Here is a 16,395-nt window from a genome sequence, read left to right on the forward strand (position 1 = left end):
TTTCCGACATACGCAGATAATTGGGACAAGAGAAAAAAACGCCTAAAACGTAATTAACGTAATTAACGTAATTATTACTTTTAAAAATAGCTAAAAGAGAAATCCTAGGACCTAGGAAAGTGAGACATGCTTTGTTGAATGTTTGACTACGCCAAACAAGCGAAACAAGGAACGCCAAACAAGCGTATTCACCAAGCAAAAGTAGCTAATAGGAACTATCATATAAGTGCACGTTTGAAGGAGGGTTCATAATTTTAAAATTCGCGTAATCTCATATTCTGCGTAACATGAGTAACGCGTAAGTCGGAAAGTAATTTAATAACTAATTAAATTGAAGCAGTTTAATTTGGATCGCAAATTTTCCATTTCACCCAAGATTGATAGATGTGAGATGCGCACATCACGCTTGCTCCTTTTATGCGAAAAAAAAAACAAAAATTCGATTTAATATTAAAGACAGATAGTTAAGCGCAGCACCAAATATTCAAAAAAAAATCTACAATATTTTTATTCACGCATCAAATGTTTGCCAGCCGCTTTTTGTCCCAGAAAAATTACATTTAATTACATTACCTTACACCTATTTACATTTATCACTATATAAACCTTGTTCGCATCTCAAACCAGCACAACTGTCACAAAGGCTGTCGGTGTGCAAACTGTCGCCCGTTTCCCCGCTTTATTTCATTTCAACTCTTGCATCTATCAGCGCCGGACGTGATCTGTGTTGTTCTCTCGTACATCAATCGTTGAATCATAGTGAGCATTGAATATGGCCGACGAAAAGAAGGTAAGCCTCGGGAGCAAGACGCCAATCTTTGGCATTTGTGAAAGCGTTCTTTCTGGAGCGTTGTGTGAAATGAATATTAATCAAAGGAAACTGCGTAATGCACGTACGTTTCTTGCGTTTGTCTCTTTTATCTTCCGGCGTCATTGCGTCGCGTGTATGTTCCTCTTCCCCGTATCTGGTGTGAAACACACACGTACCACCATCGCTGCCGTTTTTACCACCCGGCCGCCATTGCAACACAAAATGCCGGGCATTGATCGCTGGCGCGGTAAGTCCACCGGATTTTATGAGTGTTGTGCAGCTTGGCGCTATCAACTAATTTAGCTGTTAGTTTTTAAGGACAGTTTTAGCTTTGTATAGTATATTTTCGTTCCGTAACACCTTTCAAGCACGTCTGCCAACATTTCCAAACCTTCACCCCCTCCTCTTGCATTGTCTTAAGTTTCATCTGTTGTTCTTCCCTGCTGGAATATAGCCGATCAGGGCGGGGAGGACGCCATTACGGCACGGCTTTTTTTTTGCACTTTTCTGTTGTGTTGTATGTGGTTCGCACGAATGTAGCTTATATCTTTCGACCAGTATTTGGTTGTGTTGTCGTACGCGTGTTAGGTTAACATTTAGTATAGTTGCCGCTCTCTAACCTGCTACTATTGGAAATTCGGGATGCAATTGTGGTGGTAAAAAGTGTTTCGTTCTGTATTCATAACACAGCTAGCTTGTACATACCATAACAAATGTAATACAGCTTTTGTGATGCGTTGCTTTGTAAGTTTTTATATTTCCTTTAGCAATTTTTCTAATATATGAATGTATTTTTGTCTTCTATACCTCTATATTCAATCAACCCATCTCACCACGAATGCCGATATGTGCAATGTAATGTGTGTGGTATGTGCAGAATATTGCTCCCAAAAAGAAGGGTTCCGAATCCGAGCATATCAATTTGAAGGTACTGGGACAGGACAACGCGGTGGTGCAGTTTAAGATAAAAAAGCATACACCGCTGCGCAAGCTGATGAATGCATATTGCGATCGTGCAGTAAGTATAATAATAATAACCCTCCTTCCAATTCCCGCCCACTAAATGACTGCTGCAAAGAAGGATTTTTTTTACAACTCTTCCCCATATACAGGATTTCTTCAGGTCAGCTCAACAGCGTAACACACTATCTGGAGGAACAATGTAAAGCAATTCTCTATCTAAATCGTAGAAGCTAACCGATTTTAATGACTTTTTTCATTATTCTAGGAATTCAATTGTCTGGAAATTTGTGTTTTAATGTGCATAAAATAGCTATTTTAAGCTGTTGAATAGAACTGTAAATTTTCTTGATTTTTCTCAATAGATTAAATCAAATTTTCATAATAGTTTTAGGCAATAGCAATTTGGGCGGCTTATAACTTTTGTATACGTGACCCATATGTGGTGCTTTATTCTAATGAAAATTTACTTAACTATTCTTCTTTCTATTGATGTATTCACGACACCCCTCTACTCTTTTAGTCGTTTTCAAGTTATGAATGTTTGAAGAATGACATGTTTTTTTTTTTGTTTCCTACAAATGAAAAACTTACAATAATTATTCAAATGCTTTGCACGATTTTCATAACGCTTCTTTGTAACTATCAGAATTTCCAGATCCATAACTTAGAAATTGGAAAGTGAATAGAAGACAACATATTTAATTTAATAGAAAGTAGAAGGGCTAGCTAAACTTTCACCAGAATATTGCATTGATATTGGATTACATGTAAACAAGTTGTATGCCTCCAAAGATTCTGGCTAGTCTGGTAGTCCAGTTGCCTAGAATATGAAGCTTTTTTTCTGGTTCCGTGTTACGCTGTCGAGCTGGCCTGAGTAATCCTGTGAAATCAATCAAAAACCTTCTTTAGAGCATTAATTTGGTAGAGAGTTTTTCCTTTTGTTGCTGGTCAGGGGTACTTTACCGCTATGTGGTACTGGAATTTTACTAACTCGATGTGTTTTTCTCTTTCGTTCACCACCGTGTAGGGTTTGTCGATGCAAGTGGTCCGCTTCCGGTTCGACGGACAAGCCATTAACGAAAACGATACGCCGACCACTCTCGACATGGAGGAAGGCGACACCATCGAGGTGTACCAGCAACAGACCGGCGGTGCTACCGCTTAAAGATGATGGTTATGGATCCAGTTGCATAGGAGAAGCGGTGGAAAGATGAGAGTGTAGTAGAAGAGAAGGGAGTGTATGGGAGGAGAGCGTTGTTTTTCATTAAGATTTTATTTGATATATTACTACTATTTTGCGCATGCATTGTGGCGCGCACTTTATAAATTCACAATTCCATACATTTATTTTTGTAAAGGAAAGGGTGCACTGTTTCCCTGCCTGCTTTTTCCTCCAGTTCGAGTTCAAGTATATGGGGTTCGTTTGTTGTTTGAAGCATCAGTAAGAGAGAGAGAGGGGGGAGTATTGAACGTATAATTTAGCTGACGCATGCCTCATCTAGTAGGCAATAGTAGGGCTTGTAGTAGGTATTGGCAGTTGCGTCGTACGTCGCAAATGCGTGTGACCATGGCGAGGATTATTCATCCCTCTGGAAGTATTACCATCACTTCCGAAGCGTCAATTTTATCATCGAGTGACGATGGAAAGCAACAGCAAGCATACCCGCGAACACCCAAAGAAAACGTAACGATCAATGTTTTCTCACCAATCAAAATCATCATCATGAACTGCGACAAGATTCACACCACAGGAGAAAAGGCATTAGAATAATAAAGATATATATATTATATATGAAGTCCAACCGCGCAGGAAGAGAGAGAGAGAGAGCTGTAAAATAGTTGAGAGCAAGGGAATGGTATGTCCGGCGTTCGAAGCCTAGGGAATCGAACGTCCGGTGCATTTAAAACCCATTAGATTGATCCGCCATTGTGTGTGTGGAAATGCGTGTATGTTGTGACGGAAAATAAAATGAAGGCGCTTAAGGAAAAAAAACTCAAATGAATTTATTATCCTTTCTTCATGTACAAAAATTTATGATTTTGGTATGTCTGTATTGCTGGATCTGGTTGGAAAAGGATACGCAACACTTGGTGGAAATGATTATACTAATTTGAATATACTAATCCTAATTTTTCGCAGATTTCATGTCTAAGATGGCATTATCTAAGCTGCACAAGGTTCTGGCGTTTTTGTTCATTTCATTAGAATTTCATTGGCTACACTGAGTAACGATCCGTTAGCAGCCTACAATGATATAATGGAGCTATCGGCTCGAAACTTTTAGGAAGGCATGGACAAATATTTTTCTCCATCATATAGCAAAAAACTAAATTGTGTTTTTTTTATCATACTTTTAGTTTAATATTCAATGTATACCTCTATTGTCTATAACCACCTACGCCGGGTAGATTATACATTTTGCATGGGTGCTTGTATTTTGCCGTATCATGAAGAATAGTACCTTTTGATCTGCTCATCGTGCTTCCATGGAATTTCTATGAAAAATAACACTATTTGCTGAGATTTTCAAAATTACATCCAGAAGCTCAGACGGGAAGGATGCGCTATTCTATCGCTACTTGTTTTACGTTAATTATAAATTTTTAATGAAACAAATTCCACAAATTCTGGACAATGGGTTCATTAGAAACAAGTAAAAAATTTTCAAGTTCCACCAAGGGAATTGGTCAGGAAGACGATAGAGAGAACGCACGAGATAGAAAGGAAAACGAGCAGAAAGATAGAGGAATGGCGAAGTCATACAGATCGAAATAAGAAAAGCTATAAGCTTTCTAATCGGGTAAAATGCACACTCCCATATGACCTACTTGGTTGTAGGTGGTTATATGAAGTAAAGGTGTATTTTAGGTCATTGAAACGAAGGTTAAGCATTGATTCCAGCTGGTGTTTTTATTCATTCTAAGATGCGCATTTTTTTTTTTGCGCAGCATTCCAGCAGCCCTTTGGTGGGGAAGGTCAGGTTGTTTATGGACACCGTAAAGTATTGCGCCTCCAAATTCTGTCCGAGAAGGTGTATCAGTTTTTAATGTAAAGTGCTGTGGATAAAAATCCGTTTTTTATAACCTTCCTCGGATAAGGGTTAATTGGTTGCATCGCAGATTTTTTTGGTCTAAACTGTATGTAACTTGCATGATTATCTGGTGCATGTTTCGAATGTACCATTGCATCGTCAAGTGCATAAAATCAATCCATTGGTCCTAGGTTCGATCTGGTTATCAATGAATACGTTGTCGGATTCTACGATTCCCTATTCTATGCGTCTCGGAGTTGGTCGTCGGATGTCGATAATCATACAGTAAGGTTGTTTTATTTATTTATTTATTTATTTACAATTAATTACGACAATACAATGCCGCACTGTCAGCACAAATGACAAATGACAAAATTATAATAATTGTATAAGGTTTTTTTAACTAAATAAATGTTTACAAAAAAAATATATCAGTAAAATTTTAATGAACCTGAGACCAAAAAGAACCTGACTGGGTAGTATTAACCGATGGAGGTTTTATAGTGAGATCCTAATCCTATCCTAATGTTCGTTTATTTTTATAGCTATCCCATTTTATCTTCCAAGCATGCCTTTGATAATTTAAAGAAACAAGGAAGAAATGCCCTGCAAAATTTTTCCAAAATAAGCTCAAGAAGAGAATACGGCATCGAGCCTTAATACTTAAATTATAATTAAAAAATAAAATTTTTACAACATTTACTTGTTTTGAAAAATAGAAAGTTTCGATTATTCCGTTCGCAGCCGGCTTTTACATCCGGATGGCTGGTTCTACATTCCCAAGTGTCGCTAAATTTATTCCCACCCCATTCCATTCCTTCGTTGCTTTATTTTCTCATAAATAAAGAGTTAAATCCCAAAAAATGATTTTTTTTAAATCACTAACCCGCCTTTTCAAACATTCCCTCCAGGCGCCAGGTGCGCCCTCTACTGGCAAACATTAAAAGGCTGTCCATTTTGACGGTTCGCTTTTTTTTCCTTCGTACGCGCGTCAAAACAGCCCTGTCAAAGTCATCCCGTGGTGAGCAAATTTGCAGGTTTTTGGTGTGAAGAATCGCAGTGAATTTGCCATCCCCGTACTAGCGGTATTATAGTCGAAAACAGAGCTACCCAAAAACTCAACAATCATGTCGCTGGTATCGCACATTCTGCGCCGTTCCATCTCGCAATCAATCGCCCGCAATGCCCAGGTCGGTGGCCCGTCCGCCGTGGCCGGCCATGAAGGTGAGTGGTTTCGCCTCTTTTTTTTTCCTGCACCATTGTTGCTTACATAATATTGGCTCCGATCAACTGGCCAGTGGATTGCTGGTCGGGTACAATATCCTTGCCCCGAATGAAAAAAACTGTTTTGCTGTGCGTTTCTTTACAGCCGGTGGCTACAAGGTGTGGAAGAAGCTGTCGTTCTTCGTGGCCATGCCGGCCGTCGGTCTGTGCATGCTGAACGCTTACCTGAAACACCAGGAGGAGCACGGACATCCGCAGCCGGAGTTCGTCAAGTACGAGCACCTGCGCATCCGTAACAAGCGTTTCCCGTGGGGCGAAGGTAACAAGAGCCTGTTCCACAACCCGCACACCAACGCACTGCCGGACGGTTATGAACACTAAAGAGAGGGGGAGGAGAAGGAAAATGCACCACACGGATGTCCATCCGTGTGTCTAACCGTTTCCAGCTGGCAAATAGTGTTGTTTAAATAAATTCTGCGACCGAGTACGATTCAATATTTAGCGCATTGAGGTGTTTTTTTGTTGTTGTTTCGTACGGATACGGATAAATTACATAATAACATAAAGGAAAGGCCCTTTACGGATGTAACAATTCCCCGATGCTGTCGTCTCTAAGGAAGAAGCTTTTCTCCTTTTCAAGTACTTTCAACTGTTCAAACAAGCACAACAATTGCGCTGGAATATGAACGATTTTAGAACGGCGGGTTAATTTCAATTCAATATATTTGTTTTCCATAGCAATACGGCCAGGCCTGGCCGTCCTTGATGAATAAAAAAAAAAAAATGAAATATTTGTTTTCCATCCCTAGGATTAACAAAACTCTTACAATCTGCAGTGATTTGTTAAATTGTTATTCCACTATCGTTGATTTCTATCTTAGCAGTAAATTTTCTAAATGCATGTGACGGTTTTGTTTTTCTCTCTATGATAGGAAAGCTTCGTTACAATTTTGCTCTGCATTGCAAAACACGGCCTGGTTTTTCAGTTTTTTGGCTAATTATATTTTTGTTGTATCCCGAGGAGGATAGACTCCCGAGGTATGGAGGTATGGAGGGAGGATGGTAGACTCCCGAGGAATCTACCATCAGTTGCAGTAGCACGCCTCCGATTCTTACCCAGAGTAGTTCTTCACCGCCAATAATGCTGAAAACAAAATTCTGGTCAATATCGACCGCCTTTTCCTCTTTGTTTTTAATTACCCTTACGTTTTCCAGTCGTTTACGTTTGAAAGTATTAATTTAAACACTCCTTTTTCTTTACTGGACATTTGGAATCGAATGACAAACGATCTTTTTTTTCCGCAGCAACGTATACAGTAGCTGGTTCCTATTACGCGATTTATGTTAGTCGTTTCTGATACCATCCACTCGATGACTGATTTAATGAGTGGTGATTTAATTAGCTTGCTCCTTTATCGATTCATTTGGCCGATTTTGGCATTTCGGATTAAAGTATTCATCCAATTTTTTACCATCTCCTGAAAAGGGACAAATCCTCTTTTCAACACTCTCAAGAACATCTGCTCCTGGTATTGAGGCAAAAACTTTTTCAAAGTCTGCATCTAGGCCCTCGCTATTCTAACCATACCTTAATTTCAATGTACGCACACAACAGATGCTGACACAATCTAAACTTAACAACTAGCATCATTTGGGGCAAGCGAGCCACGCTAGTATCTTTTCAGTAACAAAAATTTTGTGACTAGATATAATATACCGAATTTCTCGAATAAGTTTCTATTTTCCTCACTTCTTTTATGACAATTTTTCTCACTTTTATCATCTTTTTACTGCTGATCAACAAAATTGGGTGAACTGACTCTTCGGGTACACGTTGTGAAGAGTGTACACGTTGACCATGTTACTGCCTAGTCCAATAAATCCTTGGGTCTGCTTATCAGACTTTCCTCCCAGAACTCAGCGACCCCTTTCTGGCTGAAAGCTTTGTTTTGTTGCTGAATTTGATCCACTGTAAAGTGTAATTGTTTGGAAAACATGTTGAGATGTTCAACTACAGCACAATTTCATGTTTCCTGGTACTGCTTTTACTATCAGAGTAGATTCAAGAATTCACTCCGAAACTCCCGCCACAATTCCCAGTCTAAATGAATTGTTTAATCAAGAAAATCCGTGTTGTAAGATTTATAAGAATGATTTAATAGTCAATTTATAATAGTTTACATAAATAAGGCTGCATTGACAATACGGCGTTGAGCCGTCATACTCAAATTTAAAAAAATAATAAGGCTGCATTACATACATCCAATGCTAAGGCCTTTTATAATACGAAGAAAAGAGAAAAAAAACAATAAATAACACCTACTGCAATTCTGCCAGTCTCGGAATGTTGGTACCGGGTGCGCGCTTACAGCTTGGTAAAAATGATCAATATTATCATAAACATAATCGCACACGCTAGCAGCATTATGCAATGCATCTTCCGATTTTTGCGCTGGTACGATTCGGACTTCTGCAGCTGCCGCAACCCATCGCTAACGCGCACCTGGGCCGACTCAATGTTATAGTCGATCCGGTCCAATATCGTGCCCTGCTCCTGGATCAGCTTCGAAATGTCCTTAAAGATAACGTTCAGATCGGTGATCGAGTTAGTCATGCGCAGCACCTCATCCTCCCGGCTCTTCAGCTGCTTCGTATTGTCCGCCTGGATGAGCATGATCTGCTTCTGGTTGATGGTGAGCCCGGTCGCCGGCAGCTGGAAGAAATCGTCCAGCAGCTGCTGATAGTCGTACCCGTCCTCGTCGAAGGTACCGCCCCGCCCATCAGACTCCATCTGGAGGAAGTTATCGAACGTGTCGACCGTATTGCTGGCGGATGTGGGATTGCGTACGACGTGTGTGCCATTATTGGCGGTACTGGTGCCGGCCGTCGGTTCGGTGGCTTTCAGGGAACGGGCCGTTTTGTGTGCCTGCAGCTGCCGGTACTGCTCGGTTAAGCCCTGTAGCATTATAAGGCAGTGCTTTTGAATGTTTTTCAACAGAATTTCTTCCAGCCCTGAAGCGTGGGAGAGAGAAAAAATATTAATAATTATTTTTTTAAAACATTCGCCTTGTGGGACTGTCCCATACCATTATCCATTCGGCGTAACGAATTGATATTGTCGTGACACCGGCAGATTAGCTGCTTTACTTCCATCATGTAGCTTTCGGTCTGCGTGTGAAAATGAACGTGAGAAGACAAATTATCCGAGAGGTTAACCTTCGTTTCAATGACCAAAAATACACCCTTACTTCATATAACCACCTACACGCGGGTACGTCATTTGTATGGAAGTTTACATTTTCCCGGATTAGAAAGCTTATAGCTTTTGATCTACTGCTTATATATGTATGAATTTTTATTTCGATAGACGAAGCAGCTTCTCCTTTTCTAGATAATAACAGTTTGTTCAGAGTTAAAAAATCTTCTTCTATTTATTTTTTGTTTTCATAGCTTGTAACATCTATAATTACAGTTGATACAAAGCGCAAAACATATTTTCTTGTACGAAAATATTCCGTTACCATTTTTAGTGTCGAATAATCATTCTTAAGGCTTTATTATGTTCATAAAATGACTATTCAGCTGCAAATTAAAGTGATTGATCACCAACGAATGGCTGAGTCATTAATAATGCAAAAAAAAAAAGGAAGAGATAAAACAAAAAAATTGTTTTATTTATTTATATTTAAGTATGATGGCTCTTTGCCCTATTGTCCAAAAAGTTCATATAATATGATCATTATGATATATTAGACGTCATATCCTAATACCACTTTATCACACAACAAAAGCCTTAACATGGGAAATTTGTGACGGCTGATTCAAACAAAATAAATAAGTTTACAGCACAAAGATTGCCAATTTTCTAATAAAAACCTTGGTCAGCGAACAGTTGCTTATCGTAGATGCAAGTAGTTTACAGCTTTGGAGGTAAAAAATAATAAGAGAATAATTTTTGAAATTTTGCACCTAAATGTTATTAGATTGACAGCAAATAGCCTCCTCTTACGATATGATAAGCAAATCAAAAGATACTAGGCTTTATGATACAGCAAAATACAAATTCCCATTCAAAATGCTGGACCTACCCGGGGTAGGTGGTTGCATAAGTTAGGGATATAATTTTAAAATTACATTATGTATATTATGTATGAAAAGAAACAAAATCCTGTTTTTTTGCAATATGATAAAAAAAGATTTTTTGTGCATTTCCAAATTGAAGCGTTTGGAATAAATAGTCTGGAAGCGTTTGGAATAAACTCTGAATAAAAAAAAAGCTTCAAGCTGAAAAATAAATGTGCAAAACATACCCGGGTAGGTGCGTGGTTATTGAAATAAAGGTTAAGCATTTAAATTGTTGCCAAGCTTACGTACCGTACTGTTGCTGGTAGTTGTTTCATCGCTCAGCACCGATCGTACTTCCGCCGTTTGAAGCTTTTTCACCTCGTTGATGCGTTCCTGAATCCTGCAAATGATTGGCACAATTATTTCATCTTCCTACTGTGCGATCGCAAAAAAAACATATTCGATACCAGAGGCGAATTTTCCTTCAAGCGAAGTGAGCGGTCGTTTGGACTAGAAAAGGGGCCCCGAGCTGAAGCTCAAAACGAAATGGTTCTTGAACATATTGGGGGCTCTGACGCTCTCCGATGGCTGCCTCGAGAGAAAAGAATATCTTGACGAAGTATGACTTCGTCAACAGGAGTCTTGGATTCATCATACGTGATTGTTTTGGATAATACGGAGGCAACACAGGAATTAATACAGAGTCGACAGCGATATAGGTTTTGAATCCGAAATAAGATTCCTAGTAGGCGACGAAGTAATCAGCAGTTGACTCCGGAGCAATCCGGATTAACCTTCAGTTGATTCCGCAGGGCAATCAATTCGTCTTTGCACCCCCGGTCGTAGGGCCATTTCCCGTTACGATCTCACAAGTGCTAAATCCGCGTCTGTGCTGTGCTACGGATACTTACTTGAACAGTAAATAGTTTGCCTCATCGTACTTGCCGATCCAGCGCGGTTGCTCACTAGATTTTCCTGCCGGCTCAAGCAGCGTTTCGTTGTCGGAGTGCTTAAGGGATGGAAATGAGGAGAACAAATTAGTAAAACTACAATATGCTCTTCCCAGCAGTTCGTATACCGAGGAATTTGCTTACATTTTCATACCCAACGTTCCGGTTGTGTACCGCATTGTTCCGCAGCATATGGAACAGTTCGGTCAGATTGCGATGGGACATGATGATGTTGATGATGATGCTGGGATGGTGGGTTTTGCTGCGTTTCTGGAGACGGAATTTCTGCTGCCGATTTCTATTGCTTCACGACTGTTGTCTGTATATCGCTTTGCGTACGTATTTGGTGTTTGTTTTCATTAGATCGGGATAGACGACGTTAGTCGAAATCCCAAGTAACACTCCGAAGTTTTGCCGAAGTCTACGCACACTACCATAATTCTCATTTACCCCCTTGCAATGAGCGCCTGCAGTATGAAGGCGAAGGCCTGCTTGCTTTCTTCCTTAGTCCTGTAGGAGAATAATCCACTCAAAACGGAATCGAAAGCGGGATCGGGCGTATTCGGGAGTCCATTTTAGCAAAGCTGAACATCAATTAAAAAATCCATTCCAAAAACAAAATCCCTAGAGTGTTTTTTTAATGTTTTTCTTTTTGCCTGTCCTATCCCCAAAAAGGTTAATTATTCGTTTACTTGTTAAATGATTATTTTTATAATCATACAAATAACCTGTTAGCTTTGCATCGGAACCAGGTGACGACTACGATCCTGAGGTAGTAGAGGTCTGTGCCACTGGAGGATGCTAATGCACCCTGAACAGGCCGAGAAGAGTTTCCTATAATTCTAAAATCACAGTAATTCGACCAACCGTTTAGATGCTATTTAATAAAAAGCATTTGTTGGTCATCAATTTCTAACCAAAGGGAATTAAACAGCCAGTGATAAGCTCATGATCAATCAAAAACCATAAGTAAACAGATGATAAGTCTTGTTCTTGTAAAGGGAATATTAAGGTCATTGATAAGGTCGTCAAACAATTACAATACCTATTCCTAACCTCGTTGAACCAACTGTGAAGAAGACGATACATCGAAAAGAGGGAGGAGATCAACATATCTTTATTTCTGTGTGAGCAGCATGATTGCATCCTCTTTTGTTTCATAATGCTCTGCACTCTTCATAATGTTATTACTGTGTCAAAACCTTCGTGGCTTCGGCTCGTCGGCTTGGTTCGGCAGAGGTATGACATTATGAAGAGCACGGAGCATAATGAAACAAAAAGGGATGCAATGATGGGAATGCACAAAAATGAGCAACTTATTCGTGAACCGGATTCGAAATCACGATTGCTTCATGACTTTAGGAATGGGTATTGTAATCATAGGAAACAACAATTACAAATCTTACAGTGAAATGGAAGCTTGAAATTTCGCAAAAATGAAAATTTTAGTTCAAATAACAAACATATTAACGAAACAATCTATAAGCCACTCTCAACATTTTACTCAATACGTCGAACACAGGTTAAACATATAATAAGAGCTACCGTGCGTGACAAAAATCTACGTTACGATTGCATTAACGTACACACACCGTAAGAAAACCCCTTTGGGTAGAAATTTATACAATTTCTACAGAGTTAAGATAGCAAATTTATTCTATTGTTATTGTTGTATTGGTCCATAATAGAACACTTTTCTGACACTTTATTGGCATATTTTTCAAAGAGCAAAAAAGGTTTTATCTAGTTCAAGTAAAATATATTCAACTTCAAGCTCATTCTTCGGCATTGCCAATTTTCTACCTGTACCAGTCAGTGCAGATGTAATATGTAAAGAGTTTAAGTTTCGATTGAAAAAAATAGTTTTGGAATACCTGGCATTCATAGTTCAAACATCATACCAAACAAGCTTTCAATAAACGTTGATAACAGCAATGATCAAGGATAGGCAAAGGCCGCTAGGGGATTATGTTTACATCTGGGATTTTGGCTTACAATTGTGACGGCTGACACCGTTATGCCGCATTTGTCAGGAAGCGAAATCCTTTTATTACCAAAATTACCATAAGTTACGTACGCAAAATGTATGTAACAAGTATTTTTGTGCACTATTTATGAGTGGAATAATTGTTAAATGCTTAAAAATAGGATTTTTTGATGTTCAGCGGAAGCGTTCTTTGCCATTTTGAACGGTGCTCTGTCGTTGATATGTACGGACGGTCGACGGACGAAATTTCGCGTTTTACATTAAACTTCTCAAAATAAATTTTACACAATAGCTTTACTGTTTTTATTTTGATTTTGCCATTTTAAGGATGATACAAATTCACAAAAATCGATCGAAATCGAAAAATAAATCGAAGATTTCATTGCAAAAGTGTCTTTATTTCCCATTGCGCAAACCTCAACCCAGCTGTCTAAACGAAAAACAACAACAAACCCGCTAGAAACGTCACCTCACCCATTTGACACTTACATAATTCTGTGCAACTCTGGAAAGCGGTAAGGAAAATTTGTGCCTCAACTTGATGCAAAACTTAATTATTGTGCAATTGCTTTTCTGTTCCCTCATCTTCTCCTGTCCATTATCTTCAATCAACGCGCGTCCATCACCAGCCGGCCAATGATTCGCAGCTTTTGGCAACGCTACAAAGTCGTGATTCTCTTTCCAGCGCTAGCGTTTGGCTCGATTGCGGCCGACTACAACTACACTCGGCAGTGGAAGAAGGCTCGGCTGGAGCACGGCCAACAGCAAACCCAACAAGCGTAACCCGGATACTCTCAAACTCCCCCCCCCCCCCCCACTATCAAGCGCAAACGATGTTCGGACTGACCCGTCAGTATCTGTGGAGTGTGGTGCCGATGTTCGGGTTCGGCATCGGCTGGTTCCTGGACTGCAAGGAAACGGAACGGATGACGATGTTCCGCGACAAGAGTGCACTGTACGGCCGCACGCTGAAGGAGGGCGAAAAGCCATCATGGCCTTAGGACGTCGTCGTGGGACAGGATGAATCGCCAGTCAGTACATTTTCGGCACGGCCGGTAGAAGCGGCTGCTCGTTTAGTGTTTGTAAAGGAGAAGGAGAGTGAATCGAAATACACTTATGATGTGAATGCTTAAAGCAAGATGCGTAGTGCTTCTTTTAAGGTTAATTATATGAGAATTTAACATACATTCGGCGTGCAGGAATATAAGTATAACATATGTGCTGTTTTAAAGCAATGGCGGAATAAGCAATGGGCTGAGTAGGCGGCTTCCAGGATTGTCTCGTTGGTTATAGAACCGCTTTAGTCTTAGAATGATTAACCCATGAGCAGCACCAGTCTCGTCTATGATACATCTAGGGCCTAGTAAGTTGCCTCGTATAAGGCCCCCAGTTCAGTTTGCTTATAGCGGCCCTACCCAAGCGCGGGGGTGATGGAATTGAGTTGGGGTGTTCTAAAAAAAAGATGCGCGACCGAAATACTGTCGAACGGTATGCTGCACGCCCTGATCGGACCCAAATAGAGCGAGTTGTCGTTTATTTTTCACGGGAATGCTAATGAAAGAACTACTAACGAATGGAATCAACTAAAGTAGTAACCCATTCCATGACCGGCGTGACCTTAGAAGGTCGTTTAGCCCAGAAGAAGCAATATATTTTCAATAACAATAGCAGTCTTTTTTATAAAATAGCAGTTTAAAGACGTGTGTAATTTTTGAATTATTTTCTATACTATTTCTATAGTTAACATAAATTTATGATAAAGAAGTAAACTCATTGGCAATATCCAAAGAAGAACGGAGGGAAAATAAATAAACTGATCAACATATCCAACAGGTTCGCTTCAGGAAGGTAAATCCTAAAAGGCTAAGAGGTGTCCAATGGTTGTTACCGTGGCTCGGGTTTGCAACGGATCTCAGAGCGCAGAGCATCTCATTTCAAGCTAACCATGATTTCCAATACATTAACTGCCCGAATGTAACAATTGAAAGGCAGGTTACAGCAGCGATTAATATCCGGGTATACAATAGATACAATTATTCTTCTCTAATGTCTAAATGTTTACAGTATCCTCCCCCTCTTGCCACCTGCTGGTAAGGTAAGTGTGAAAGGTCACTGCTGTTTAAAAATCAATCCCTTCCATGAAGATGCCTAGTATTTATAATGATGTAGAAGTTAAAGTAGACAAACTACAATAACTTTTGAAATCGGCGCACATTCGCAGCTAATTTCTACAGCATTCGAAAGTTTATGTGTTACACTAAATCGTGGTATTTTCCAAACCTCGTGCTTTCCCAAACAGTCAAAAACAAATAAATCGAACCCTCTAGCTGTTTGTAGGCTGCTTAAGGAAAAATCGAACTACGGTTGAACTTTGAAGCTTGTTAAAAAGAGCGTGGAACCCGATGGAACTATGAAGCTTGTTTATAAACAAAGCATGGTACTTCATGGAACTGTGAGGCTTCTTAAGCAGCACATGGTACTTTACGGAACTTTTTGGTTGTTCAATGGAGAAAAACGGCTTAGGAAATGTCGAATATTTTTACAGATAAAAACTAAATTATAGATTATGTTGGAAAATAATAACATAACATAGAATTTATATTTAGCAATGCAATCAGGCCGTTCCTTACGAATAAAATATGTTTATTTTTTATTCAACAGTTTTGATCAATATGTTCTGAATTTTTCGTGTCTTCAACTAGTGCTAACCACAAATATTCAGATGCAACAGCACATATAAAAATTCACAATCAGAGACGGGTTTACTCATTAACGAAATGAGCGACCTTCAAGTGTTCCGTCGTAAAAAAGACCAAGCCGAAGGTGCCTTGTCGAATGGTTGCAACATTTTCCTAACCAACCCCCGTTCCCCCACCTCCCCCTCCCCCTCCCCATCCCCCTCCCCCTCCCCCTCCCCCTCCCCCTCCCCCTCCCCCTCCCCCTCCCCCTCCCCCTCCCCCTCCCCCTCCCCCTCCTCCTCCTCCTTCTTCTCCCATCAACATTGTTTGCACATTCTATCAAATGAATATGATTTACATCTCTGCTCGGTGGCGAATTACAACGTTAAGCTGAGTAGGTGGGCGCCTTGTAGGCTGCGAAAGGGGGAGGAGGGCTAATTGATCAGATTTTAATTAAGTGTGATATTTGCTACTTCTAGCTGGGGCCTATTTTGATCGCCCCCATCTTTCATCCGGTTCTGGCCGTTCAGCTCATTTATGGAAAGATTGTCCCCTCAAAACAATTAAAAAGAAAGTAAAACTTCACACATCCTTTGTATTTCTTGCTTGGAGCTAGAGTAGTTTCTTCTGTGCTTGTTGCACACTGTCCAACAACAGATAAAGAGGTATCATTGACAACGTAGCA

General features: G+C 39.9%; 7 protein-coding genes across 8 annotated transcripts in view; 5 read left to right on the forward strand and 2 right to left on the reverse strand.

The window, feature by feature from the left end:
- The window catches only part of LOC126561477 (cytochrome c oxidase subunit 6A, mitochondrial), a 382,637-nt gene extending 376,226 nt beyond the window's left edge, over positions 1–6,411 (forward strand). For both annotated transcript variants that reach the window (XM_050217661.1, XM_050217652.1), the window contains exons 2-3: positions 5,913–6,030; positions 6,176–6,411. In XM_050217661.1, coding sequence (XP_050073618.1) covers positions 5,934–6,030; positions 6,176–6,411 — 333 coding nt within the window. In that variant the 5' untranslated portion in view covers positions 5,913–5,933. The remainder of the gene's footprint in view (positions 1–5,912; positions 6,031–6,175) is intronic.
- Positions 1–16,395, forward strand: part of LOC126567869 (prolyl endopeptidase FAP) — a 299,756-nt gene that overhangs the window by 264,093 nt on the left and 19,268 nt on the right. The window lies entirely within an intron of this gene.
- Positions 1–16,395, reverse strand: part of LOC126557838 (vacuolar protein sorting-associated protein 4) — a 175,222-nt gene that overhangs the window by 4,225 nt on the left and 154,602 nt on the right. The gene's annotated exons all lie outside the window — the stretch shown is intronic.
- On the forward strand, positions 773–2,939 carry LOC126563259 (small ubiquitin-related modifier 3-like). The gene is made up of 3 exons (XM_050219893.1): positions 773–790; positions 1,689–1,829; positions 2,802–2,939. Exons 1-3 carry the CDS (start codon positions 773–775, stop codon positions 2,937–2,939), a joined length of 297 nt encoding a protein of 98 aa, XP_050075850.1.
- LOC126559124 (syntaxin-16) lies at positions 8,396–11,277 on the reverse strand. The gene is made up of 5 exons (XM_050215242.1): positions 11,190–11,277; positions 11,007–11,104; positions 10,405–10,495; positions 9,117–9,198; positions 8,396–9,042 (listed from the first exon to the last, which is right to left on the reverse strand). The coding sequence occupies exons 1-5, from the start codon at positions 11,268–11,270 to the stop codon at positions 8,396–8,398; spliced, it is 999 nt and encodes a 332-aa protein (XP_050071199.1). The 5' UTR covers positions 11,271–11,277.
- LOC126563270 (uncharacterized) lies at positions 12,227–13,815 on the forward strand. The gene is made up of 3 exons (XM_050219904.1): positions 12,227–12,284; positions 13,424–13,547; positions 13,662–13,815. The coding sequence occupies exons 1-3, from the start codon at positions 12,227–12,229 to the stop codon at positions 13,813–13,815; spliced, it is 336 nt and encodes a 111-aa protein (XP_050075861.1).
- Positions 13,861–14,033, forward strand: LOC126561734 (NADH dehydrogenase [ubiquinone] 1 beta subcomplex subunit 1). Its single transcript, XM_050218045.1, has one exon. The coding sequence runs from the start codon at positions 13,866–13,868 to the stop codon at positions 14,031–14,033; it is 168 nt and encodes a 55-aa protein (XP_050074002.1). The 5' UTR covers positions 13,861–13,865.

The sequence above is a fragment of the Anopheles maculipalpis genome, chromosome X (assembly GCF_943734695.1).
Source record: "Anopheles maculipalpis chromosome X, idAnoMacuDA_375_x, whole genome shotgun sequence".
Classification (NCBI taxonomy): domain Eukaryota; kingdom Metazoa; phylum Arthropoda; class Insecta; order Diptera; family Culicidae; genus Anopheles; species Anopheles maculipalpis.

Coding starts and splice junctions, on each gene's coding strand:
- LOC126563259 (XM_050219893.1), top strand. Junction 1,830..2,801: donor ATGCATATTGCGATCGTGCA/GTAAGTATAATA, acceptor ACCACCGTGTAG/GGTTTGTCGATGCAAGTGGT.
- LOC126559124 (XM_050215242.1), bottom strand. CDS start 11,270: ATGTCCCATCGCAATCTGACCGAACTGTTCCATATGCTGCGGAACAAT. Junction 9,199..10,404: donor CAACTACCAGCAACAGTACG/GTACGTAAGCTT, acceptor TTTCACACGCAG/ACCGAAAGCTACATGATGGA. Junction 9,043..9,116: donor GTTACGCCGAATGGATAATG/GTATGGGACAGT, acceptor CCCACGCTTCAG/GGCTGGAAGAAATTCTGTTG.
- LOC126563270 (XM_050219904.1), top strand. CDS start 12,227: ATGTTATTACTGTGTCAAAACCTTCGTGGCTTCGGCTCGTCGGCTTGG. Junction 12,285..13,423: donor GTCGGCTTGGTTCGGCAGAG/GTATGACATTAT, acceptor TCATTGCAAAAG/TGTCTTTATTTCCCATTGCG. Junction 13,548..13,661: donor CTGTGCAACTCTGGAAAGCG/GTAAGGAAAATT, acceptor GTCCATCACCAG/CCGGCCAATGATTCGCAGCT.
- LOC126561734 (XM_050218045.1), top strand. CDS start 13,866: ATGTTCGGACTGACCCGTCAGTATCTGTGGAGTGTGGTGCCGATGTTC.